The sequence below is a fragment of the Oncorhynchus clarkii genome, chromosome 8, assembly GCF_045791955.1.
Source record: "Oncorhynchus clarkii lewisi isolate Uvic-CL-2024 chromosome 8, UVic_Ocla_1.0, whole genome shotgun sequence".
In the NCBI taxonomy this organism is placed as follows: Eukaryota; Metazoa; Chordata; class Actinopteri; order Salmoniformes; family Salmonidae; genus Oncorhynchus; species Oncorhynchus clarkii.
In genome coordinates this window covers 15682492-15708237 of record NC_092154.1, presented here as the reverse complement: position 1 = coordinate 15708237, position 25746 = coordinate 15682492, and the positions used below count along the sequence as shown (strand labels likewise).

Below are 25746 nucleotides of genomic sequence, written 5' to 3'. Positions count from 1 at the left end.
TTGAGACGGCTTTTTAGCGAAACAGGGGTGGGGAAACACCTTGTTATTGTTTCAATGAAGGATTCTAGCTTTAAGGTATTTCCAGCATGTGTAGGTCCAACTGGGTTAGAGCCGTGGTTATCAGCCCCTGATCCAGGATTATGACTCTGGGATTACACTGGAAGGTCTGTGGGCTGGGTGGAGAGGGACAGTCATGGAAGAAAGGGGCCTGGGTTTAACTGAGTAGGGACCTTTAATAGACCGTATTGTAGGAGGGACCTCTGCTCCTTAGGCCTGCTGGGACAGGTGTGTGGAATGGGAGGAATGTGTTAAGGTGCTATAAACATATCTCTCTCTCTCTATAATATTATTGTGAAGTATATTGAGGGATACCAACACGCTGCACAACTGGAGTACACAGGTTAGTGGATGTAGTGAATGTGAGATAGGTGCTATATACATTATGGATATGGAAACTGTACACCAGGACCGACTCACTCACTGGTGTACTGTGTTGCACTGTAATGTTCTGTATTGTACTATGTAGTAGTGTACTGTATTGTGTAGTAGTGTACTGTTCTATACTGTTTTGTACTCACCCAGGCCAGAGATGTTTATGGCCTTGACAGACTTCTTGATCTTGTGAAGTACTCCTCTGTCTACATCTAGAACCTGTAGGGAGAGAGAACACACAGAGACACATCTATGAGGTAAATCTAGAGCCTGTAGGGAGAGAGAACACACAGAGACACATCTAGAGCCTGTAGGGAGAGAGAACACACAGAGACACATCTATGAGGTACATCTAGAGCCTGTAGGGAGAGAGAACACACAGAGACACATCTATGAGGTATATCTAGAGCCTATAGGGAGAGAGAACACACAGACACATCTATGAGGTACATCTAGAGCCTATAGGGAGAGAGAACACACAGAGACACATCTATGAGGTCTTTCTAGAGCCTATAGGGAGAGAGAACACACAGAGACACATCTATGAGGTACATCTAGAGCCTATAGGGAGAGAGAACCCACAGACACATCTATGAGGTACATCTAGAGCCTATAGGGAGAGAGAACACACAGACACATCTATGAGGTACATCTAGAGCCTATAGGGAGAGAGAACACACAGACACATCTATGAGGTACATCTAGAGCCTATAGGGAGAGAGAACACACAGACACATCTATGAGGTACATCTAGAGCCTATAGGGAGAGAGAACACACAGAGACACATCTAGAGCCTGTAGGGAGAGAGAACACACAGAGACACATCTATGAGGTACATCTAGAGCCTATAGGGAGAGAGAACACACAGAGACACATCTAGAGCCTGTAGGGAGAGAGAACACACAGAGACACATCTATGAGGTACATCTAGAGCCTATAGGGAGAGAGAACACACAGACACATCTATGAGGTACATCATGTTTAATTATTTGTTACTTTAATTTTCTATTTTTTACTTAACACATTTTTCTTCTTAACGCATTGTTGGTTAGGGGTTTTCACTGTCTACACCTGTTGTATGCGGCGCATGTGACAATAACATGTGATTTGATTTGATCAAGGGGCTGTAGGGAGAGGGATCACAAAGAAACACATCTATGAGGCAGGAAGTAAACAGAAAGGACTACTGGAACTATCACTCACTCACTCCTTAGTCACTGTGTGTACGAATTCCCCTGAGATTAGAGCAGTGAATGAGAGAATGGTCCTGAGCCCAGCCCTACTGTTTACACAGTAACACGACAGACATGGCAACATGCCAGCCAAGCCCACGGTCTGCCTGCACAACCATAATGCTATAGTGATCAGCAGCCACTCTCTGTGAGTCCAAAATGGCAACACATTCTCATAGGGCTCTGGTTAAACGTAGTGCACTGCCAAGATACAGTCTCTGATATGAAGCTCAGAAACCAGAGAGGCTGTAAAAACAAGGAAATGGTTTGTGGGAAAACCACACTTGGGAACGATGGGGATCAGATGTTGTGGTCCTGTAATGGTCTACTAAAATAACAGTGAAGATCAGATGTTGTGGTCCTGTAATGGTCTACTAAAATAACAGTAGAGATCAGATGTTGTGATCCTGTAATGGTCTACTAAAATAACAGTGGAGAAATACATTAGATGAGTAGATGAACTCATTCAACTGACATATTTTGCCATTCTCGTGTGAATTTATATCTACAGTAATTACTAACTTCCTTGGGTGAGCAGATGACAATGCTGTGTCCTTGGTTGATGTGTCAGCCATTCTCTTACACCCTTTTCACATTATCATGCATACCCAAACCAAATGGTTTTGTTGTACTCCACATTGTCCGTCCACCAGACACTCAGCCAGCCCAGGGAGCCCAGTTGACACTCACCCAGTCCAGGGAGCCCAGTGGACACTCACCCAGTGGACACTCACCCAGTCCAGGGAGCCCAGTGGACACTCACCCAGTCCAGGGAGCCCAGTGGACACTCAACCAGTCCAGGGAGCCCAGTGGACACTCACCCAGTCCAGGGAGCCCACTGGGCACAGACGTCAATTCAACGTCTATTCCACGTTGGTTCAACGTAATTTCATTAAAATGATGTGGAAACAACGTTGATTCAACCAGTATGTGCCCAGTGGGAGGAAGGCATGGGAGTAGACAAGCTGGGACAGGCTGGGCAGTCTGTGAGAGAGAAGAGGAGTAAAAGAAAGAGAGAAAGCATGCTAGGACAGGAGTGCATCAGCCCAAGCCCCAGGGACTCTCCCAGGATGCAGCAGTGATCTACCAAGCTAGAGCTTTGTTGTGAGCTAGACTAGAGAGTGATCCTCCGACGAGACTATATGGTAGTGTTCCCCACCACATAGCTCTGGTCCGGGGCATTACGTGCAGCTTGCTGACACTGAGGCTTCCTGGACAAGAGCTACCCACCATGCAACACAGGCAAGGAAACAGCAAGACACTCCAGTCCACAGTAGGCTGCTCAGGCCCTGTCAGCCAGATAAGAGGAACTGGGAAGGAGAGTGCTGCCTGTCAGTCGACCTGACGTAAAACCGCCATTACAGCTGCCTGCCTGCTGTCTGTTCTTGACATTAGTGTTGTTCTATCTGGCATTACACATCTCATACGTACAATTGAAGTTGGAAGTTTACATGCACTTCGGTTGGAGTCATTAAAACTCGTTTTTCAACCACTCCACAAATTTCTTGTTAACAAACAATAGTCTTAACAAGTCAGTTAGGACATCTACTTTGTGCATGACACAAGTCATTTCCAACAATTGTTTAGAGACAGATTATTTCACTTATAATTGACTGCATCACAATTCCAGTGGGTCAGAAGTTTACATACACTAAGTTGACTGTGCCTTTAAACAGCTTGGAAAATTCCAGAAAATTATGTCATGGCTTTAGAAGTTTCTGATAGGCTAATTTACATTATTTTAGTCAATTGGAGGTGTACCTGTGGATGTATTTCAAGGCCTACCTTCAAACTCAGTGCCTCTTTGCTTGACATCATGGGAAAATCTAAAGAAATCAGCCAAGACCTCAGAAAAAAATGTGTCTGGTTCATCCTTGGGAGTAATTTCCAAACGCCTGAAGGTACCACGTTCATCTGTACAAACAATCGTACGCAAGTATAAACACCATGAGACCACGCAGCCGTCATACCGCTCAGGAAGGAGACGCGTTCTGTCTCCTAGAGATTAACGTACTTTGGTGCGAAAAGTGCAAATCAATCCCAGAACAACAGCAAAGGACCTTGTGAAGATGCTGGAGGAAACAGATACAAAGTGTCTATAACCACAGTAAAACGAGTCCTATATCGACATAACCTGAAAGGCTGCTCAGCAAGGAAGAAGCCACTGCTCCAAAACCGCCATGAAAAAGTCAGACTACGGTTTGCAACCGTATTCTATTCTACTGTATCTTAGTCACTTAATGTTTACATATCTGCCATTACTCATCTCATATGTATATACTGTTTTCTATACTATTCTTTAATATATATATTTTTAACCTTTATTTAAGTAGGCAAGTCAGTTAAGAGCAAATTCTTATTTACAATGACGGCCTAGGAACAGTGTGTTAACTGCCTTGTTCAGGGGCAGAACGACAGATTTGTACCTTGTCAGCTCGGGGATTTGATCTTGAAACCTTTCGGTTACCAGTCCAATGCTCTAACCACTAGGCTACCTGCCGTCCCATTCTACTGTATCTCATTCACTTAATAATGTTTACATATCTTGCATTACTCATCCCATATGTATATACTGTATTCTATACTATTCTACTGTATCTTAGTCCATTCCACTCTGACATCGCTCGTCCATATGTACAGTGCCTTGCGAAAGTATTCGGCCCCCTTGAACTTTGCGACCTTTTGCCACATTTCAGGCTTCAAAACATAAAGATATAAAACTGTATTGTTTTGTGAAGAATCAACAACAAGTGGGACACAATCATGAAGTGGAACGACATTTATTGGATATTTCAAACTTTTTTAACAAATCAAAAACTGAAAAATTGGGCGTGCAAAATTATTCAGCCCCCTTAAGTTAATACTTTGTAGCGCCACCTTTTGCTGCGATTACAGCTGTAAGTCGCTTGGGGTATGTCTATCAGTTTTGCACATCGAGAGACTGACATTTTTTCCCATTCCTCCTTGCAAAACAGCTCGAGCTCAGTGAGGTTGGATGGAGAGCATTTGTGAACAGCAGTTTTCAGTTCTTTCCACAGATTCTCGATTGGATTCAGGTCTGGACTTTGACTTGGCCATTCTAACACCTGGATATGTTTATTTTTGAACCATTCCATTGTAGATTTTGCTTTATGTTTTGGAGCAATGTCTTGTTGGAAGACAAATCTCCGTCCCAGTTTCAGGTCTTTTGCAGACTCCATCAGGTTTTCTTCCAGAATGGTCCTGTATTTGGCTCCATCCATCTTCCCATCAATTTTAACCATCTTCCCTGTCCCTGCTGAAGAAAAGCAGGCCCAAACCATGATGCTGCCACCACCATGTTTGACAGTGGATATGGTGTGTTCAGCTGTGTTGCTTTTACGCTAAACATAACGTTTTGCATTGTTGCCAAAAAGTTCAATTTTGGTTTCATCTGACAAGAGCACCTTCTTCCACATGTTTGGTGTGTCTCCCATGTGGCTTGTGGCAAACTTTAAACAACACTTTTTATGGATATCTTTAAGAAATGGCTTTCTTCTTGCCACTCTTCCATAAAGGCCAGATTTGCGCAATATACGACTGATTGTTGTCCTATGGACAGAGTCTCCCACCTCAGCTGTAGATCTCTGCAGTTCATCCAGAGTGATCATGGGCCTCTTGGCTGCATCTCTGATCAGTCTTCTCCTTGTATGAGCTGAAAGTTTAGAGGGACGGCCAGGTCTTGGTAGATTTGCAGTGGTCTGATACTCCTTCCATTTCAATATTATCGCTTGCACAGTGCTTCTTGGGATGTTTAAAGCTTGGGAAATCTTTTTGTATCCAAATCCGTCTTTAAACTTCTTCACAACAGTATCTCGGACCTGCCTGGTGTGTTCCTTGTTCTTCATGATGCTCTCTGCGCTTTTAACGGACCTCTGAGACTATCACAGTGCAGGTGCATTTATACGGAGACTTGATTACACACAGGTAGATTGTATTGATCATCATTAGTCATTTAGGTCAACATTGGATCATTCAGAGATCCTCACTGAACTTCTGGAGAGAGTTTGCTGCACTGAAAGTAAAGGGGCTGAATAATTTTGCACGCCCAATTTTTCAGTTTTTGATTTGTTAAAAAAGTTTGAAATATCCAATAAATGTCGTTCCACTTCATGATTGTGTCCCACTTGTTGTTGATTCTTCACAAAAAAATACAGTTTTATATCTTTATGTTTGAAGCCTGAAATGTGGCAAAAGGTCGCAAAGTTCAAGGGGGCCGAATACTTTCGCAAGGCACTGTACATAGTCTTAATTCATTCCTACTTAGATTTGTGTGTATTGGGTATATGTTGTGAAATTGTTCGATATTACTGCACTGTCGGAACTAGAAACACAAGTGTTTCGCTACATCCACAATAACATCTGCTAAACACGTGTATGTGACCAATAAAATTTGACTTGGTCAACATGAGTGAAGCATATGTGCCTTTATGTGTTTCTGTCCAACTTGATATACACTGTGTTCAGTGGGGGAAAATATGTTGGACTTTCAGTTGTGAAACAGAGAAAGCCAATGAAATACAACACTTCCTTGTTTTGAGAGATTCCACTAAACGTAACTCTAACACAAGTTCACTCTAGTCACCTCTCCTCATGTGGTATATTCTGCAACACTGTACACACAGCAGCAGATCCTCTCATATGGCAGTGTGTGTGTGTGTGTGTGTCTTCCTCCATTGTGCAAACACAGTATGCCGTAATTTGAATAGGCCCTAAACTGTGACAACAATCCAGTGATTCATACAGCCTGCCGTAAGGCCAGTAGTGTATCGGTAGCATAGAGAGACCACTTCCTTATTACCAGCCTATCACCTGCCTGACCTGGGGCATAGAGATCACTTCCTTATTACCAGCCTATTACAAGCCTGGCCCAGGGCAACAGCACATCTCCAGAGAACAATCAGGAGCAGGTCTGAATGCCAACAGATGCCAGGAATACCGTAGAAAACACCCTTTGTTGTCTACTGTGTATGACAGTAGGCCTTATGCCAACAACACAAGGGTTATGTCCCAAATAGTCCAGCCATATGGATGCCATTTGGGACCTAGTAAAGAAAGCCAATTCAATGGATATGGATGTGTGAGGGATCCACTGGGCATTAAAGGTGTGGTACTACTCAAAGTTTGTATAGGGCTCAAGACTCTTTAATGTGTGGATGTGTCCACACACAAGCGAAACTGCCTCTGGCAAACAGATAAGATCTCTTCCTCACATTGGGGTAAGGCATTTTTGCATAAGTCACAGAGATGTTTGTAGCCTACAATAATGACATCTTTAAAATATGCTCAAGCCTCTTTAACACATGGAAGTGTCCACACAGTTTTCAAAGTGAAACAGCCTTGTAGTCAAACAGATAAGATAGCTTCCTCACACTGGTGAAAGGCATTTTATTTCACGAGTCAGAGACCTTTGTAGCCTACAATAATTACATATTTCAAAGGGAATTTTCAACTAAATTTTTTGTCTATGGATTGCTAAATGGTTTGGAATGGAATACCTATAAACTATGGTGTGGGCACTTGTTGGTGGACACTTGTGGAGAACGGCATGGGCGAGGTTCAACACAACTAGGATAAGAAAACCTGCGTTGATTTCGAAAAGAAAATGTATTTTTTTCGTTACTATTTTGAGTTTAGATCACTTCACTTTCGGGGAAACTGAACTCGACAAATAACTGTAAAAATGCGGTTAGGCCTACCTTGTGCGTAAAGACGCACACGTTAATCTAAGAACACCGTTTCACATTTCGAGTCAATTATATTAAGTTTTCACACTGCCATGGCCTGCACCCACCTCTTCTAATGCTGCCACGGCGTTCCGACAATGGGACATTCTAGTGGTGAAATTCGAGGTTGTGGGCGCTTTGTAGTCCTCGTTAGTTTCAGCCACAAATTCCGTAACCGTGATCAACTCCGGCAGCGGCATGTTTGGTCACTTTAAATGCGTTAATATCTATAAAATACGTTGTTCCTCAATTTGTTGTTGATTAAACAGTAAGTTTACCCAACGGAAATGTAAGATTTATAAATCAAAGTGTGCCATACGATTTGTTAGGCTACTCCCAAATCTGCCATTCCGGTATCTGCGTCGATCCACATACAGTAAAAACTACAGTATAAAACGTCCCTTTATTTGTGGGTTATCCTTGTATCCACCGCGAATAAATAAAATACTACAGTTTGCCCACGCAAAAAAAATATTAAAAACAATGTGAAATCCCTTTCTCCCTGTGGTCTATCCGGATCTATCCCACCAGCTCCAGTTTACACAACAACCTGTGACTGAGCGCATAAAGTGGAGCGTCAACCTGAACATAGAAAGGGGCGGGACAAACGCGTGAATGGGCATGTTTGGGCGAAAAGGAGCAGAGATGGATTTACCTTTGCTCAGTTGGCGTTCAACACTCACTAGCAATGACAGCTACGACAAAAGTTGAAGATAAGGTGGCTCCGGCAACAGGTGTGCACCATAGGAACTATTATCTAATGAATAGTTTTAAATAACTTTCCAAAATGGTGTACCTCGTAAATAGGTATATGGCCAAGATGTTGCAGATGGATATATATATATAAAAAAAGTGGTTAAGACATACAGTATCAGTCAAAAGTTAGGACACACCAACTCATTCCAGGGTTTTTGTACATTGTAGAATACATCAAAACTATGAAGTAGCACATATGGAATCATGTAGTCACCAAAAAAGTGTTAAACAAATCAAAATATATTTTATATTTGAGATTGTTCAAAGTAGCCACCCTTTGCCTTGATGACAGCATTGCACACGCTTTGCATTCTCTCAACCAGTTTCAAGAGGTAGTCACCTGGAATGCATTTCAATTAACAGGTGTGCCTTGTTAAAAGTTAATTTGTGTAATTTCTTTCCTTCTTAATATGTTTGAGCCCATCTGTTGTGTTGTGACATGGTAGGGGTGGTATACAGAAGATAGCCTTATTTGGTAAAAGACCAAGTCCATATTATGGCAAGAACAGCACAAATAAGCAGAGAAACGACAGTCGATCATTACTCTAAGACATGAAGGTCAGTCAATGCGGAAAATGACATATTGAAAGTTTCTTCAAGTGCAGTTGCAAAAACCATCAAGCGCTATGATGAAACTGGCTCTCATGAGGACCGCCACAGGAAAGTAAGACCCACAGGAAAGTTACCTTTGCTGCAGAGGATAAGCTCATTAGAGTTCATTGCACCTCAGATTGCAACCCAAATAAATGCTTCACAGAGTTCAAGTAACAGACACATCTCAACATCAACTGTTCAGAGAGGACTGCGTGAATCAGGCCTTTACAGTTGAATTGCTGCAAAGATTGTGTAAGAGCTATTTGACCAAGAAGGAGAGTGGTGGCGCTGCATCAGACGACCTGGCCTCTACAATCACCTGACCACAACCCAATTGAGATGGTTTTGGATGAGTTGGACCAAAAAGCAGCCAACAAGTGCTCAGCATATGTGGGAACTCCTTCAAGACTGTAGGAAAAATATTCATCATGAATGTGGTTGAGAGAATGCCAAGAGTGTGCAAAGCTGTCATCAAGGCAAAGGGTGACTCCTTTGAAGAATCTAAAATATATTTGATGACACTTTTTTTGTGTGTTATAGTTTTGACGTCTTCACTATTATTCTACAATGTAGAAAATAGTAAAAATAAATAAAAACCATTGAATGAGTAGGTGTCCAAACTTTTGACTGGTACTATTATTAAAAGTATACATACACACACGTTTATTCATAGGAGGATACATTTGAAGTGTTCTCTTCTTTAGTAATAACAGACTGTTTTAACATTGGAAAGACAAACAAAAGTAAAACTTTCAAAAGAAAATGTAAAACATGGTCAGATTTTTTATTTTTTAAACAAAAACAAAGAACATATACATATTATGTGTATATCTTGCCACCTTGGCAATCTGGCGAAGTACACTTCCAAGCAAGGGCTTTGGGATGGAGATGCAATACGGTAGTCGTGCCAATATATCTCATCAGCCACCTGGTGGAACGGAATTTGTGGATCTGAGGCTCTTTCCCCTGTTAACTAAATATGTATAAAAATAAAGCGTGCAATTTAATAACCTACGTGTTCTTTTTACAATCCATTCCTTAACTTTGCTATAATCCTTGGGATTTTACACAGAGAAATTATTACAAAAATTGACAAAAACGGTCTCTTCCTAAAATTACAATGGCAGAATGTGGAATCTGTCAGTCCGAACAGTGAGACAAAAACGTCCAATGAGGACAGTGTGATGCCAGACTATCCACTCTGTACAGCATTCTGTGATGCAGAGGTCCCTACAGGAGAGAAATTAACAGTTGATTTGGACTACACCAAAACATCAATGTTTATACCTTTCTTTTGTGAAGTAACTGACCTCATTTGATACAGCATCTCACAAACCTATTTTATAGTTAACAGCTCCCTCTGGTGAACATATTGGGGAGCACATTCAATGTTCCAATCCAATCATGGCATAATATCCCTTTCTTACAGAGTAGGATATCTCAAGGAAGGAAGTAATGTACTTTACATATAGGTAAATTAATAAAGCTTAACAATTTATGAATTTGACTGATTGAAAAACACAGCTGTTACCTGTGTGCAGAAGCATGATCTCTCCTCCAAAACTAGAAAGTCTGGTCTTTCTACTTCCCTGTGTGTCACACTGAGGCCCGCCCAGCTCACAGGTCAACACTTTGATTGGTCCCCTGCCTCCCTTCAGGTGGATCTAGATGCTGTTCTAAAATGGAAACAATTCAATAAAGTGATCAATTCAGCCAATCAACATCAGACTCAGTGGTTTAGAATTGTACAGATTCTGCAACTGTTAAGTTTGTGTCAGTGCGTCATGAATGAATAAGCATGCATATACAGCCACAGAGTGGTGTTGTGTTCATTAGGCACGAAACGGAAGAAAACCGTGGAAACGGAAACGTACTATATTAGCTTGTACAATAAGAAACGCCAGTTTTCATTGCACCACATTTTGCTACTGTGTTCCCTAATGAACACGACCCAGGTCTGTAAAGGAGGTTTATGTTTGGCCCTCCTTACTGTACCTCCTTGGGTGTGGGCAGCTCCAGCTTGGTCTTCTTCGGGGCCTTAATGGCAACGACCGTCTGCTCCTGGAACACCTTGATACACCACTGATGTCTCGGTGGGTCACGAATGCAAATGTGCAGAGGCAATTAAAGAGGATACAACAGCAGGACACAAATTGTTTGTACTTTAGGACCGGTGACTGTTTCCGCAGTGCAATCGTAACAGGCATAATCCTAACATTGTGTCCCAAAATGTTGGTTAATTCACAGCGTAAATCTAAGTGACTTTCTTATTTTTTTGACAGTATTTTATTATCAGTCTGCATTTTGCTAATTTTGGGTTGTGTCTCCTTATCTACTATTCTCAGTGTTGTTAGCTTCTTAAAATACCAGTGTACCATGTAAAAGGTGGTGCTAGTGTTTGAAAAAAGGCTGTCCTGCTCCTCTCCTCTCTACCTAACTTCCACTCACATTTACATAAGTATTCAGACCCTTTACTCAGTTAAAGCATCTTTGGCAGCGATTACAGCCTCAAGTCTTCTTTTGTATGACGCTACAAGCTTGGCACATCTGTATTTGGGGAATTTCTCCCATTCTTCTCTGTAGATCCCCTCAAGCTCTGTCAGGGTGGATAGGGAGCATAGCTGCACAGCTATTTTCAGGTCTCTGCAGAGATGTTCAATCAGGTTCAAGTCCGGGCTCTGGCTGGGCCACTCAAGGATATTCAAAGACTTTTCCCGAAGCCACTCCTGCATCGTCTTAGCTGTGTGCTTAGGGTCGTTGTCCTGTTAGAAGGTGAACCTTCACCCCAATCTGAGGTCCTGAGCGCTCCGGAGCAGGTTTCATCAAGGATCTCTCTGTAGTTTTCTCTGTTCATCTTTCCCTCAATCCTGACTAGTCTCCCAGTCCCTGCCGTTGAAAAAAATTGCCACAGCATGATCCTGCCACCACCATGCGTCACTGTAGGGATGGACCCAGCTTTTCTCCAGACGTGACGCTTGGCATTCAGGCCAAATAGTTCAATCTTGGTTTCATCAGACCAGAGAATTTTGTTTCTCATGTTATGAGAGTCCTTTAGGTGTCTTTTGGCAAACTTCAAGCGGGCGGTTGTGTGCCTTTTACTGAGGAGTGGCTTCCGTCTGGCCACTCTACCACAAATGCCTGATTGGTGGAGTGCTGCAGAGATAGCTGTCCTTCTGGAAGGTTCTCCCATCTCCACAGAGTGACCATCGGGTTCTTGGTCACCTCCTTGATCAAGACCCTTCTCCCCAGATTGCTTAGTTTGGATGGGTGGCCAGCTCTAGGAAGAGTCTCGGTGGTTCCAAACATCCTCCATTTAAGAATGATGGAGGCCACTGTATTCTTGGGGACCTTTAATGCTGTAGACATGTTTTGGTACCCTTCCCAAGATCTGTGCCTCGACACAATCCTGTCTCGGAGCTCTATGGACAATTCCTTCGACCTCATGTCTTGGTTTTTGCTCTGACGTGCACTGTCAACTATATAGACAGGTGTGTGCCTTTCCAAATCATGACCAATCAGTTTAATTAATCACAGGTGGACGCCAATCAAGTTGTAGAAACATCTCAAGGAGGATCAATGGAAACAGGATGCACCTGAGCTCAATTTTGAGTCACATAACAAAGGGTCTGAATACTTATGTAAATAAGGTATTTCTGTTTTTATTTTTAATACATTTGCAAATGTTTTCGCTTTGTCATTATTGGGTATTGTGTGCTACTGTAAACTACTCTTGTACTACCAAGTGTTTTGTACACTCAGTGTAGTTCACTACTTTTGTCAAAAGTAGTGCACTAAATAGGGCATAGGATGCCATTAGCAATTCAGGCAGCCTTTTGAGGGCCCTAAGCAAGATTTTGTTGTCCCCACCCCCACTACAAAACATTTTAGTGGCCCTGTCTCTTGATGGCGGAGAGAAAAACAATACATTTTAAAGTGAATTTCCTGCAATTCTGACCATTTTGCCATGGGGAGAAGAGACATTTTTGCAATTTTATGACAAATTTCATGCAATTCTACTCATTTTGCCATAGGGCACAGCTATTTTACAGTTTTACAGCTAATCTCCTACAATTCTACCCATTCTCCATGTGGTGGCAAGAAATTTTGACCAGTTTGAAAGCGGTTGCTTAGCGGCCTGGGGCCCTAAACAACCACTTATGCCTGGAGGCGGCCCTGGATGTAGGAATTGTACAAGGCAAGGAAGTGTCAAAGGGTCATTCAACGCCAGGTCGATTTGGAATAATAATAGATTTTCAGTAATGATGATCACGCATACCTTGTCTTGTCTTTGTCTTGGTGCTTTCAACCAGTTCACAGGACCTAGACTGAAGAGGGATAAAAAAACAAACAACAACAACCACTTAAGTGCCTTGTTGCAAACAGGTTGTATGTTTTTGAATATTTTTGTTATTCTGTACAGGCGTCCTTCTTTACACTCTGTCATTTAGGTTAGTATTGTGGAGTAACTACAATGTTGTTGATCCATTCTCAGTTCTCTCATATCACAACCAATAAACTCTAACTGTTTTAAAATCACCATTGGCCTCATAGTGAAATCCCTGAGCCGTTTCCTCCTTCTCCGGTAACTGAGTTTGGAAGGACGCCTGTATCTTTGTAGTGACTGGGTGTATTTATACACCATCCATAGCCTAATTAATAACTATCATGATCAAAGAGATATTCAGCGTCTGCTATTTTTTGTTTTTACACATCTACCAATCAGTGCCCTTTTTTTGTGAGGCATTGAAAAATCTCCCTGGTCTTTGTGGTTTAATCTGTGTTTGAAATTCACTACTCGATTGAGGGACCTTACAATTGTCTGTATGTGTGGGGTACAGAGTTGGGGTAGTCATTCCAAAATCATATTAACCACTACTACTGAACACAATGAGTCCATGCAACTTATGCGATTTATTAAAAAGGCCTCGTTATTTTCAAACACCAAGAGAGATGCTCAGAAGTGTAGAATGCAAGTACCTGTAGTTCAAAACACAAAAGGAAGAATGCTTATTATATTTCATAAAGGCTAGAGAGCAGTTACCTTACATAGATGCAGATGGTTCTGTCTCGGGCTGGCTCATCATATTCTTCTTCAACATCAACATTCTGTAAATAAAATATATGTAGACAGGGATTACTAAAAACAACGACTACAATCATTGCGATAAGAAAGCTATCAATCAAAGTAATCATGAGCGTATCCTCCCGTGCTTAGCCGTTGCAACATCTTCATCCACGAATTCCTCCTCGCCCACGGGCTGATCAGATTTAGTGGTCCGTCGAGGTATGGTGGCATGATAGGAATGGCATCATCGCTTATTCCAAGTGGCGGTATGTGGTCTGTCAGAAAGTGTTTTTCACATATGATGTGCTCCTCCGTTGAATCCGACTTTTCCGTCTTTCGCAGGGCAGCAAGGCACACTTCTATTCGAGTCTGGTCCTTAGGAAAATGTCAAAACCTGTTAGGTCGATTCGGAAACGCTCATTTATTATTGTCGCTTCGATTAGGATACCCCAGAACCACGCATTTCACCATAGCCAAATGTATATGACGACCACCAGCTACATTCGAACGTTTTGTAGCTAAATTAAATATCACGTTTGTTTGTTTATCTCAAATTCACGTTTCTTGGACAGGAAAATATGATTTTCAAAGCCGGAAGTTGACATTATGTGATGAACGTCAGCCAATGAAAATGTTAAAAAAGCAAAGGAAGGCGGGATTATTGTCTTCCTTGTATGATTTTATGAAATAGTGTCGTTTCCGATATTTCTGTTCCGCCACCTGCAGGATTGGGGTGAATAATAAGTGTTTCCCTTAGGGAACGAGAAGAGAAGACGGCAGCGCAGCATCTTATTTTGCGTTCAGTAAACTGTGCGTGAGGTATGTAGCCGAGCATCTGCGCAACGAGCACGGCGCACCTGAGTTTAATATAATATTTCTAGTCCGCTATTTATAAAGAAAAATATATTTTAGACTACAGGAAAAATGAAAATAACATGTGTAAAAAGCCTATTTCAACTGGAAACAGAGAATAAAAGAACAACTTAGGCCTTTTCTTATTTTAATTCAGTGGCACTTGGGCCTATTTTGTCTAGCCTTTACATTGGATTATGGTGCTGATATTTTCGCAAACCATTGCGTAGAGCGGGAATGAGTCGAATCCTTCCCCGCCCAAATTATGGTTGATTTGGGAAGTATTTGCGCCTAGACCGTGCTGTAGCGCAACCGACAGCCAGTAGTGGCCAGCAGCAAACAGCAGCAGCTACAGCGGTGGATGTAGGATCAGAGTCGGGGCGAATCTAGGATTCACTGTCAGAGGGGAAGAAGAGCAGAGGACTCTTTCAACGTTCTGAATCATGGCTACTGAAACCGTGTCCCCGGCGTGCACTGGATCCAGTTTGCTGCAACCCATAAGCGAAATCATCAATCTTCCCCTCGACCAGGTAAATAGGTTAATTCTTGTTACTTCTACTTACGCTTTTTTTTAGTATTTCTATCATTCGTCGCATGTCCAAAATCGCAGCAAAAACAACATTGTGTAGCCAATTGTCTTTGATTCTTCACTATCAAACAACGGTATTGGTATTGCCATTTTTCCCCTCAGGAAATCATGAATTTGGATTGGTTTGATACAATCGTTCAACACGTTGATGCCACATTGGCATAAGCGCACATCTCGCAATGATTGAATTAAATTAAAGGCCCCCTTTAAATGTCACGTTTAGTCGACAATTAATCATCAGCCATACTTTTAAATAGTCTCTTATTTGAACAAATGTGCCGCAGATGTCTGTGTTCAGGATATTTGGCTTGTCTAGACTACAATAACCCTAGATTTGGATTTACAGTTGACATTGGCCTCTTACTGATCGGGCTATAATGTAACCAGTTTTATTTTACGCACAAAATAAATGACACATTTTCAAGTAGCCTAATCACAGCTGTAGAATAGGCCTATGTGTTTTGTTGCCAGTGCCAAATCAATCTGAATTTATCATTAAGCATGCTTTCAGTTATTACCATCGTCTATTCCTTGCAATGGTTTTCACATAGGCCCATTCAGGTGACCTGTATATGTAAATGCTATAGTCTCACTTGTCATTAGAAGACGTCGAAGAACACTCAGATTACATAGCCTACCCCGACCACAGCAGCTTTACTTTACATGTGAAGCCCATCCCATGCAAATATGAAATCTGCAGCACCCACTCTTACAATCTACTGTATACAAGATTTGCATCTGAAAAATATCAATGGAAAAGTCTCTGATAATTTCCCACTAATCTATTCACATTCATAACCAACCAAGTTTGAATCCATGCTCATTTATGTAATGTGGCACATTCATATATTTATCTAATGCGACAACCTTAAGTTAAATGCTGTAATGCTGCTTTGCCCTAACTTGGTCAAAAGTAGTGCACTATAAATTGCCTGGCTACCCATCCACATCGCTTCGGCCAACTGTTGTTTCTTCTCCACGATGAGTCTGGATTTGCCTCCTTCCCGACGATTTCTAGAATGCAAACACATTCTGACCGTTCTGATTGGTCCCAGAAACCAACAACATTATCCATTTTGATACTCTGATTGGTTAGAGGCGATCCAATTGCTGATTTAAAAAAATAAAATACATTTGCAACGCAAATCATTTTGAAGTTACACAAACTACTTCTATGATGGCAGTTTCAGAATTAATGTATCAATTGATAGAGCAGCAGAATGAAATTCAGGATGAGTTGTCAGTCAACACTATAAAGAGAGTAGGGTGCCATTTCGGCACAACTCAAGAGGTAGAACTCCTGTTTTTTCCTATTTAGCCAAAACAAGAGACCAAATGTACTGTAGCGTGCTGTAAATTATCCCAGAACGTCTCCGACAGTATTCATGAAGGGAACGTGACCACAACAGTGAGTCGTCTGAACAAACGTCAATTCCTCTTAATACTCCTCTAGAGGTAACAGGTGTGTTTGTTTGGTGACTTCACTGAGCAATCTCTATAAATATTTCCATTGGTGTTTTCTCTTGCCAGTTTCACGCTAAAGGTTAGACTCGGATAATACTGTAGTGGCTTGGGTATTTTCTATCCACATGGTCCTTTCTAGCACAGTTTCAGAAACTATGTTGGAAGCGTAACCAGGCCAGTCTAGTACAGCTCGGCTTGGTTACTTAACATTATAAACTGGGTGGTTTGAGCCCTTAATGCTGATTGGCTGACAACTGTGGTATATCAGGCCGTAAACCATGGGTATGACAAAACATTGATTTTTACTGATCTAATTACGTTGGTAACCAGTTTATAATAACACTAAGGCACCTCAGGGGTTTGTGGTAAATGGCCAATATCCACGGCTAAGGGCTTTATCTAGGCATAAGAACAGCCCTTAGCCATGGTATATTGGCCATATACCACACCCCCTTGCCTAACTATATTTTCATAGTATTTAAATGGAGCTGCTACTCTACAGAAAGCTCTGATGACACAAGTTGTTAATAAACAAATAAGTAATCAGGTTCTCTAGGCATTAATATGAGCCCTGGTCTACAGCTGATCATGTAGCATTACTCCCTCTTCCATAGATACTGAGCCTAAGCTACAGGCTACAGATCTGTGGTTCACCACTTCACAACTGAATGCAAAGATGCATCAGGCCCTATCAGTTGTTGTAGCCTAGCACCATTGCTACATTCCAGGATGACATAGCCCCGTAATACTGTTGTGACTAAAATTCTCTTTGACTTTGAGATGTAGGAAATGATATTTGCCTTAGACATTCCACAGCACTGTGAGAGTCAGGAAGTCAGCTGCGGTACAATCCATCAGAGAGTATCTATAGTAGTAGTTATGTTCCCCCTAGTAACAGTATGGTGTTTTGACGACACCCTCAAGTGATGTTACTGTGGAAACGACTTTCTAGAAACGAGAAGGAACCAAAAAAGGAGCGGCTCCAGGGATCTTCCTGTGGTCTAGGTGGTCTGAGCAGGATTCATTTCAGACTTCTACGTTGAAAAGAAACACAGTGTGTCCCAAATGGCTGCCTATTCCCTTTATAGTGCACTACTTTGACCAGAGCCCACAGTGTGGTTTCTGCGTAGCCATACAGCCACAGTCATTGTAAGCTGATTTAGTGTAAGGGATTTGTCCAGGGGGAAAAGGGTATCTGCAACTCTAAGTTATAGGCCTCCTAGCTCTTACTATGCAAACCCCGACCAGGGGCAGAAGACTTAATAATATCAAAGGGATAATAACACTTGGGCCTGCCATACCAAAAAACACAGGCTGCGTCCCAAATGGCACTCTCTTCCCTGTACACAGTGAAATACTTTTTTACCAGAGCCCTATGGAAGAAGTGCGTTATATAGGTAATAGGGTGCCATTTGGGACGAACACACACATTCCTGCCTAACCCCAGTGATAGTAACCTATTACTATCACTGAAAGAGAATACGTTACATTGTTGCTTTAACTTTAATGGCACCAGCTAGGCAGCCTTTGGTGTTCAGGGGCTTTATGTGTCTAGCGTCTCAGAGTAGGAGTGCTCATCTAGGATCAGGTCCCTCCGTGTCTATTTAATCTTATTAATTGTGATCTAAAAGACTAAACTGATCAGCATTCTAAGACACTTCATACATATGGCTCCAAAGCTGTGGTTTAATGGCTCTGCTTTCTCTATGGAAGTTGACTGTGGTACTTTAGGCCAACTTGGTTGCCGATACTTTCACACATGCAGTGACACATCCTGAATGTGAAATGTGTCACAAGCGTTGCTGTCAAACTTTTGCTGGGAATATTTTAGCAAGCAGAGGACCTCGGGCTTATTGCATTAGCTGTGTGTGGTTGAGTGTGCGTGTGCAAATGCGTGTGCGTGAGAGAGAATCCTTTGTGCCAAGACATAAATGGTGGTCTTCCCAATCAAGAGTTTTGGCCTGAGTTTGCTGCCCAACACCCTGGGGGCTCAATGAGGAGGAATGCCCAGGGAGTAGAGTATGGTTATCTGGCAGTGGTTGCATCCCAAATGGGACCCTATTCCCGATATAGTGCACTACTTTTCACCAAAACCCTATTCCCTGGCTGTATAGTTCAGTACTTTTCACCAGAGCCCTATTCCATATATATGGGTCCTGGTCCAAAGTGGTGCACTAAATAGGGAATAGGGTGTCATTTGGAACACAACCAGTGTGTGCTGTTAACTATGGAGATGTAACCAACTGAATGAAAAACATGGAGTTAATAATGCTGACATTCTACTAACTCCATTCAATCCAGATTCCCCTCCTATTAAAACATTAAAAATGTGTTGTAGGCCTATGAGTTTGGTGAGTGAATACCAGAGTCAGCTAATTTGTTCCTTCCATTGAGGGTTTGGCTGAGGTTAGTTTACATGGGACCATGGGACTGGGTGTTCCTCTCTCTGCAGGGTTGGGAGCAGATGGATCTGGTTGTGTCACAAATGGCACCCTATTCCCTATTTAGTGCAACAAATTAGGCCTGTAGGTCCCTACGTAGGGAATAGGGTGCCGTTGGGGATGGAGCTTATATAGGAGTGTTGATAGGACACTAGGGCCTCACAGGGTATCTCTTTAGTGGAGCTGTCTCAATGATTACAGGGACCATGATCCTCTGGGTTTATTATGGCTGATGGCTGGCTGACGGTATAGAAGCGGGATGACTGAGAGGCTTCACGAACACACCTGGTGTCCAACGAAATAAACATCACTTTGTTTTACAAGTTTTAACTAGCGCCATGCTCCTGTTTTTGCCAGCTAGCCAGCATAAACTATCTATGTGAGAAGGGCTCATCGGGATGACTAACTGAACTGAATCCATTTGTCTCCACTCGACTCAGTTGCGCGACATACACTACCAGTCAAAAGTTTGGACACATACTCATTTCAGGGGTTTTCTTTATTTTTACTATTTTCTACATTGTAGAATAATAGTGAATACATCAAAACTATGAAATAACACACACGGAGTCATGTAGTAACCAAAAAAGTGTTAAACAAATCAAAATATTTTATATTTGAGATTCTTCAAAGTAGCCACCCTTTGCCACTCTTGGCATTCTCTCAACCAGCTTCACGAGGTAGTCACCTGGAATGCATTTTAATTAACAGGTGTGCCTTGTTAAAAGTTAATTTGTGGAATTTCTTTCCTTAATGCTTTTGAGCCATTCAGTTGTGTTGTGACAAGGTAGGGGTGGTGTACAGAAAATAGCCCTATTTGGTAAAATACTAAGTCCATATTATAGCAAGAACAGCTCAAATAAGTAAAGAGAAATGACAGTCCATCATTACTTTAAGTCATGAAGGTCAGTCAATCCGGAAAATTTTATAAACTTTGAAAGTTTCTTCAAGTGCAGTAGCAAAAACCATCAAGCGCTATGATGAAACTGGCTCTCATGAGGACCGCCACAGGAAAGGAAATCCCAGAGTTACCTCTGCTGCAGAGGATAAGTTCATTAGTTACCAGCCTCAGCAATTGCAACCCAAATAAATGCTTCAGAGTTCAAGTAACAGACACATCTCAACCTACCTGACACCCTAGACCCACTCCAATTTGCTTACCGCCCAAATAGGTCCACAGACGACTCAATCTCAACCACACTGCACACTGCCCTAACCCATCTGGACAAGTGGAATACCTATGTGAGAATGCTGTTCATCGACGACAGCTCAGCATTTAACACCATAGTACCCTCCAAACTCGTCATCAAGCTCGAGACCCTGGGTCTCGACCCCGCCCTGTGCAACTGGGTACTGGACTTCCTGACGGGCCGCCCCCAGGTGGTGAGGGTAGGTAACAACATCTCCACCCTGCTGATCCTCAACACTGGGGCCCCACAAGGGTGCATTCTGAGCCCTCTCCTGTACTCCCTGTTCACCACGACTGCGTGACCATGCACGCCTCCAACTCAATCATCAAGTTTGCGGACGACAATACAGTGGTAGGCTTGATTACCAACAACGACGAGACGGCCTACAGGGAGAAGGTGAGGGCCCTCGGAGTGTGGTGTCAGGAAAATAACCTCACACTCAACGTCAACAAAACAAAGGAGATGATTGTGGACTTCAGGAAACAGCAGAGGGAGCACCCCCCTATCCACATTGATGGGACAGTAGTGGAGAGGGTAGTACGTTTTAAGTTCCTCGGCGTACACATCACGGACAAACTGAATTGGTCCACCCACACAGACAGCATCGTGAAGAAGGCGCAGCAGCGCCTCTTCAACCTCAGGAGGCTGAACAAATTTGGCTTGTCACCAAAAGCACTCGCAAACTTCTACAGATGCACAATCGAGAGCATCCTGTCAGGCTGTATCACCGCCTAGAACGGCAACTGCTCCGCCCACAACCGCCCACAACCCTCCAGAACACCTACACCACACGATGTCACAGGAAGGCCATAAAGATCATCAAGGACAACAACCACCCGAGCCACTGCCTGTTCACCCCGCTATCATCCAGAAGGTGAAGTCAGTAAAGGTGCATCAAAGCAGGGGCCGAGAGACTGAAAAACAGCTTCTATCTCAAGGCCATCAGACTGTTAAACAGCCACCACTAACATTGAGTGGCTGCTGCCAACACATTGACTCAACTCCAGCCACTTTAATAATGGGAATTGATGGAAATTCATGTAAAATATATCACTAGCCACTTTAAACAATGCTACTTAATATAATGTTTACACACCCTACTCATCTCATATGTAAATGTATATGCTGTACTCTATATCATCTACTGCATCTTTATGTAATACATGTATCACTAGCCACTTTAAACTATGCCACTTTGTTTACATACCCTATATTACTCATCTCATATGTATATACTGTACTCGATACCATCTACTGCATCTTGCCTATGCCGTTCTGTACCATCACTCATTCATATATCTTTATGTACATATTCTTTATCCCTTTACACTTGTGTGTATAAGGTAGTAGTTTTGGAATTGTTAGGTTAGATTACTCATTGGTTATTACTGCATTGTCGGAACTATAAGCACAAGCATTTTGCTACACTTGCATTAACATCTGCTAACCATGTGTATGTGACAAATACATTTGATTTGATTTGACATCAACTGTTCAAAGCAGACTGCGTGAAACAGGGTTTCATGGTTGAATTGCTGCAAAGAAACCACTACTAAAGGACACCAATAAGAAGAATAGACTTGATTTGGGCCAAGAAACATGAGCAATAAACATTAGACCGGTGGAAATCTGCCCTTTGATCTGATGAGACCAAATTTTGAGATTTTTGGTTCCAACTGTTGTCTTTGTGAGAGACAGAGTAGGTGAATGGATGATCTCCGCATGTGTGGTTCCCACCGTGAAGCATGGAGGAGGAGGGTGGATGGTGTGGGGGTGCTTTGCTGGTGACACTGTCTGTGATTTATTTTGAATTCAAGGCACACTTACCCAGCATAGCTACCACAGTATTCTGCAGAAATACGCCAACCCATCTGGTTTGTGCTTAGTGGGACTATCATTTGTTTGACTATCACAGACAATGAACCAACACACCTCCAGGCTGTATAATGGCTGATGGAGTGTTTCATCAGATGACCTGGTTGAGAGAATACCAAGAGTATGCAAAGCTGTCATCAAGGCAATTATTCTACAATGTAGAAAATAGTAAAACTAATGAAAAACTCAAAACTTTTGATTGGTACTGTATGTCATATTTGTGCACCAGGCGTGTCCATAATGCCTCTCCTGCAGGTTCAGCACTGGTCCATAAAAGGTGGAAGTGTGTATTCCTGGCTCCACAGGTCTTTGTTTTTAGGGCACCTTTTATGAGATTGATGAGCTAATTTATTGTAAAACATCATTCTGTTGGTGATTCAGCTTTAGCCTATGCTATTTAATGCACAGACAGTATGTTTTCTTTGGACATATAGGCACTAGCCACATTAAGCTGAAATGGGAATCTCCCGTTTACTCTGGAATGTTCTTCTTCCATTTAAAAAAAAATGAAACTAAAAATGAAACCGTGAGGTTGTATAGAACAGCATGCTTCTGCTTTGAGAAGAAGTACTTTATGTGGAGGAGCTAATTAATTTAACAAACCTCTTGGGGTTGAGAATCTCTTTGATGTAGAAAGAGGTTTAGAGACAGCCATTAACCCTATATTATTACTCAGCATTTTCACTGACAAAGAGAGGGAGGAAAGTAGATATTATAGATATTACAGGAAGTCTATCCAATTCCAGACAGTCTACCCCTGTGGTTAAGAGGTTGTTTTTTGTGCCTACCAGAACCGATATAGAGAGTGACTATAAATACTTAGGATTTATTACATGGCACTGGATCATTTTTCTAAAGGTAGTTCAAAACCTGCCACATTGCTTATGGATTGATGGGGCACTATGGTAACCCTCAATTTGAATAATCAACATAATCTGAGTACTAGTTTTTATAAATCCGTTCTTCAGTTTGATAACGTTCATGATTTTTCTTTGCCTACTGTGTTCTGTGTTAAATACAGTATGTTCTGTGTGTTATATACAGTGTGTTCTGTGTGTTATATACAGTGTGTTATGTGTGTTATATACAGTGTGTTCTGTGTGTTGTATACAGTGTGTTCTGTGTGTTATATACAGTGTGTTCTGTGTGTTATATACAGTATGTTCTGTCCAGTGGTGGAAAAAGTACCCAGTTGTCAAACTTGAGTAAAAGTAAAGATACCATAATAGAAAATGACTCAAGTTAAAGTGAAAGTCACCCAGTAAAATACTACTGGAGTCTAAAAGTATTTGTGTTTTAAATATACTTAAGTATCACAAGGTAATGTAATTGCTCAAATATACTTATATTTGAAAAGTAAAACTATGGTGATGATATTCAAATTCCTTATATTAGGCAAACCAGATGGCACAATTTTCATGTATTTTTTAAATGTATGGATAGCCAGGGGCAGCCCCCAACACTCAGACATAATTTACAAACGAAGCATTTGTGTTTAGTGAGTCCGCCAGATCATAGGCAGTAGGGATGACCAGGGATGTTCTCTTGATAAGTGTGTGAATTCAACCAGTTTCCTGTCCTGCTAAGCATTCAAAATGTACTTTTGGATGTCAAGGAAAATGTATGGCGTAAAAAGTACATTGTTTTCTTCATGAATGTAGTGAAGTAAAAGTTTTTAAAAATATACCCACAAACTATTTAAGTCGTGCTTTAAAGTATTTTTACTTAAATACTTTACATTTCACCACTGGTTCTGTCTGTGTGGCAGGCCTACATGGGCATTTAGTCTGCTCACTGATTCTACTTGGCTGGTAGCTTGCTCAGCTGCTGTGCTGTTCTACCTACAAAACCACTTCCTTCCCCCTGTGTCAGATGTTGAATCATAAATGGCACCCTATTCCCTATATAATGCACTACTTTTGACCATAGCCATGTGTGCCATGTTCAAAAGAAGTGCACTAAATAGAAAATAGGGTGCCATTTGGGACACAAACTCGAGATGTCTTCCTGGAAGAGGGCCAGAGAGGATACTGCAACAAGACTGGAATTTCCCCAGTTTCTGTAGTTCTTGAACTCCATCCATTCAGTATCACTAACCAGGTTTCCATCCAACCTTTTTATGCGAGTAAAGTGCGTGTCGGATAAATGTCATGACAGGCCTGATGGAAACAGAACATTTATTTCCAAATGTCGACAAAACAATAAGCTAGACAAGGTGGGATCTTATTGTGTCTGTAAGATTAAGGCGCAACAGCGCCTCTTCAACATCAGGTGACTGAAGTAATTTGGCATGGGACCTCAAATCCTCAAGAAGTTATATAGCTGGCAACTGCCCCAACTTCAACTGCAGGGGGCAAGCTCCCTGTCCTCCAGGACATTTATGTCAGATGGGGTCTGAAGAATCCCCGGAAAATCGTCAAGAACTTCAGTCAACCGAGTCACGGACTATTCACTTTGTTACCGTCTGGCAAAAGGTTTCGGAGCATCAGGTCTGCGACAATCAGGCGCCGAGACAGATTCTACCACCAGGCCATCAGACAGCTGAACAGCTTACCCTAGCTTTTTAGCTGCTCAGACCTGCACCTCCGAGACGATCTGCACCTTAGATTTTTTGCACACATCCAACCCTTACACACAAATATACAACCACACACACACACACACACACACACACACACACACACACACACACACACACACACACATACAGTGGGGCAAAAAAGTATTTAGTCAGCCACCAATTGTGCAAGTTCTCCCACTTAAAAAGAGGAGAGAGGCCTGTAATTTTCATCATAGGTACACTTCAACTATGACAGACAAAATGAGGGGAAAAAATCCAGAAAATCACATTGTAGGATTTTAAATTAATCTATTTGCAAATTATGGTGGAAAATAAGTATTTGGTCAATAACAAAAGTTTATGTCAATATTTTGTTATATACCCTTTGTTGGCCATGACAGAGGTCAAACGTTTTCTGTAAGTCTTCACAAGGTTTTCACACACTGTTGCTGGTATTTTGGCCCATTCCTCCATGCAGATCTCCTCTAGAGCAGTAATGTTTTTGGGCTGTTGCTGGGCAACATGGACTTCCAACTCCCTCCAAAGATTTTCTATGGGGTTGAGATCTGGAGACTGGCTAGGCCACTCCAGGACCTTGAAATGCTTCTTACGAAGCCACTCCTTCGTTGCCTGGGCGGTGTGTTTGGGATCATTGTCATGCTGAAAGACCCAGCCACGTTTCATCTTCAATGCCCTTGCTGATGGAAGGAGGTTTTCACTCAAAATCTCACAATACATGGCCCCATTCATTCTTTCCTTTCACACGGATCAGTCGTCCTGGTCCCTTTGCAGAAAAACATCCCCAAAGCATGATGTTTCCACCCCCATGCTTCACAGTAGGTATGGTGTTCTTTGGATGCAACTCAGCATTCTTTGTCCTCCAAACACGACGAGTTGAGTTTTTACCAAAAAGTTATATTTTGGTTTGATCTGACCATATGACATTCTCCC

At 42.0% G+C, this 25746-nt stretch overlaps 2 protein-coding genes across 5 annotated transcripts in view; one reads left to right on the top strand and one right to left on the bottom strand.

Moving 5' to 3' along the window:
• Window positions 1–14402, bottom strand: part of LOC139415006 (arf-GAP with SH3 domain, ANK repeat and PH domain-containing protein 2-like) — a 53412-nt gene extending 39010 nt beyond the window's left edge. Inside the window, exons 1-3 of one of the 4 annotated variants that reach the window (XM_071162726.1) lie at window positions 13801–14402; window positions 13036–13084; window positions 579–651 (exon numbers count right to left, since the gene is read on the bottom strand). In XM_071162726.1, the coding sequence (XP_071018827.1) occupies window positions 579–651; window positions 13036–13084; window positions 13801–13952 (274 nt within the window). In that variant the 5' untranslated portion in view covers window positions 13953–14402. Of the gene's footprint in view, window positions 1–578; window positions 652–3450; window positions 3496–7477; window positions 7968–10290; window positions 10419–13035; window positions 13085–13800 lie in introns of those variants that run through there. The other 3 variants (XM_071162730.1, XM_071162727.1, XM_071162728.1) reach the window with 3 other exon arrangements.
• A 625-nt stretch (window positions 14403–15027) lies between these two features.
• Window positions 15028–25746, top strand: part of LOC139415005 (lysophospholipid acyltransferase 2-like) — a 72716-nt gene continuing 61997 nt past the window's right edge. The window contains exon 1 of the mRNA XM_071162725.1: window positions 15028–15206. Coding sequence (XP_071018826.1) covers window positions 15120–15206 — 87 coding nt within the window. The 5' untranslated portion in view covers window positions 15028–15119. The remainder of the gene's footprint in view (window positions 15207–25746) is intronic.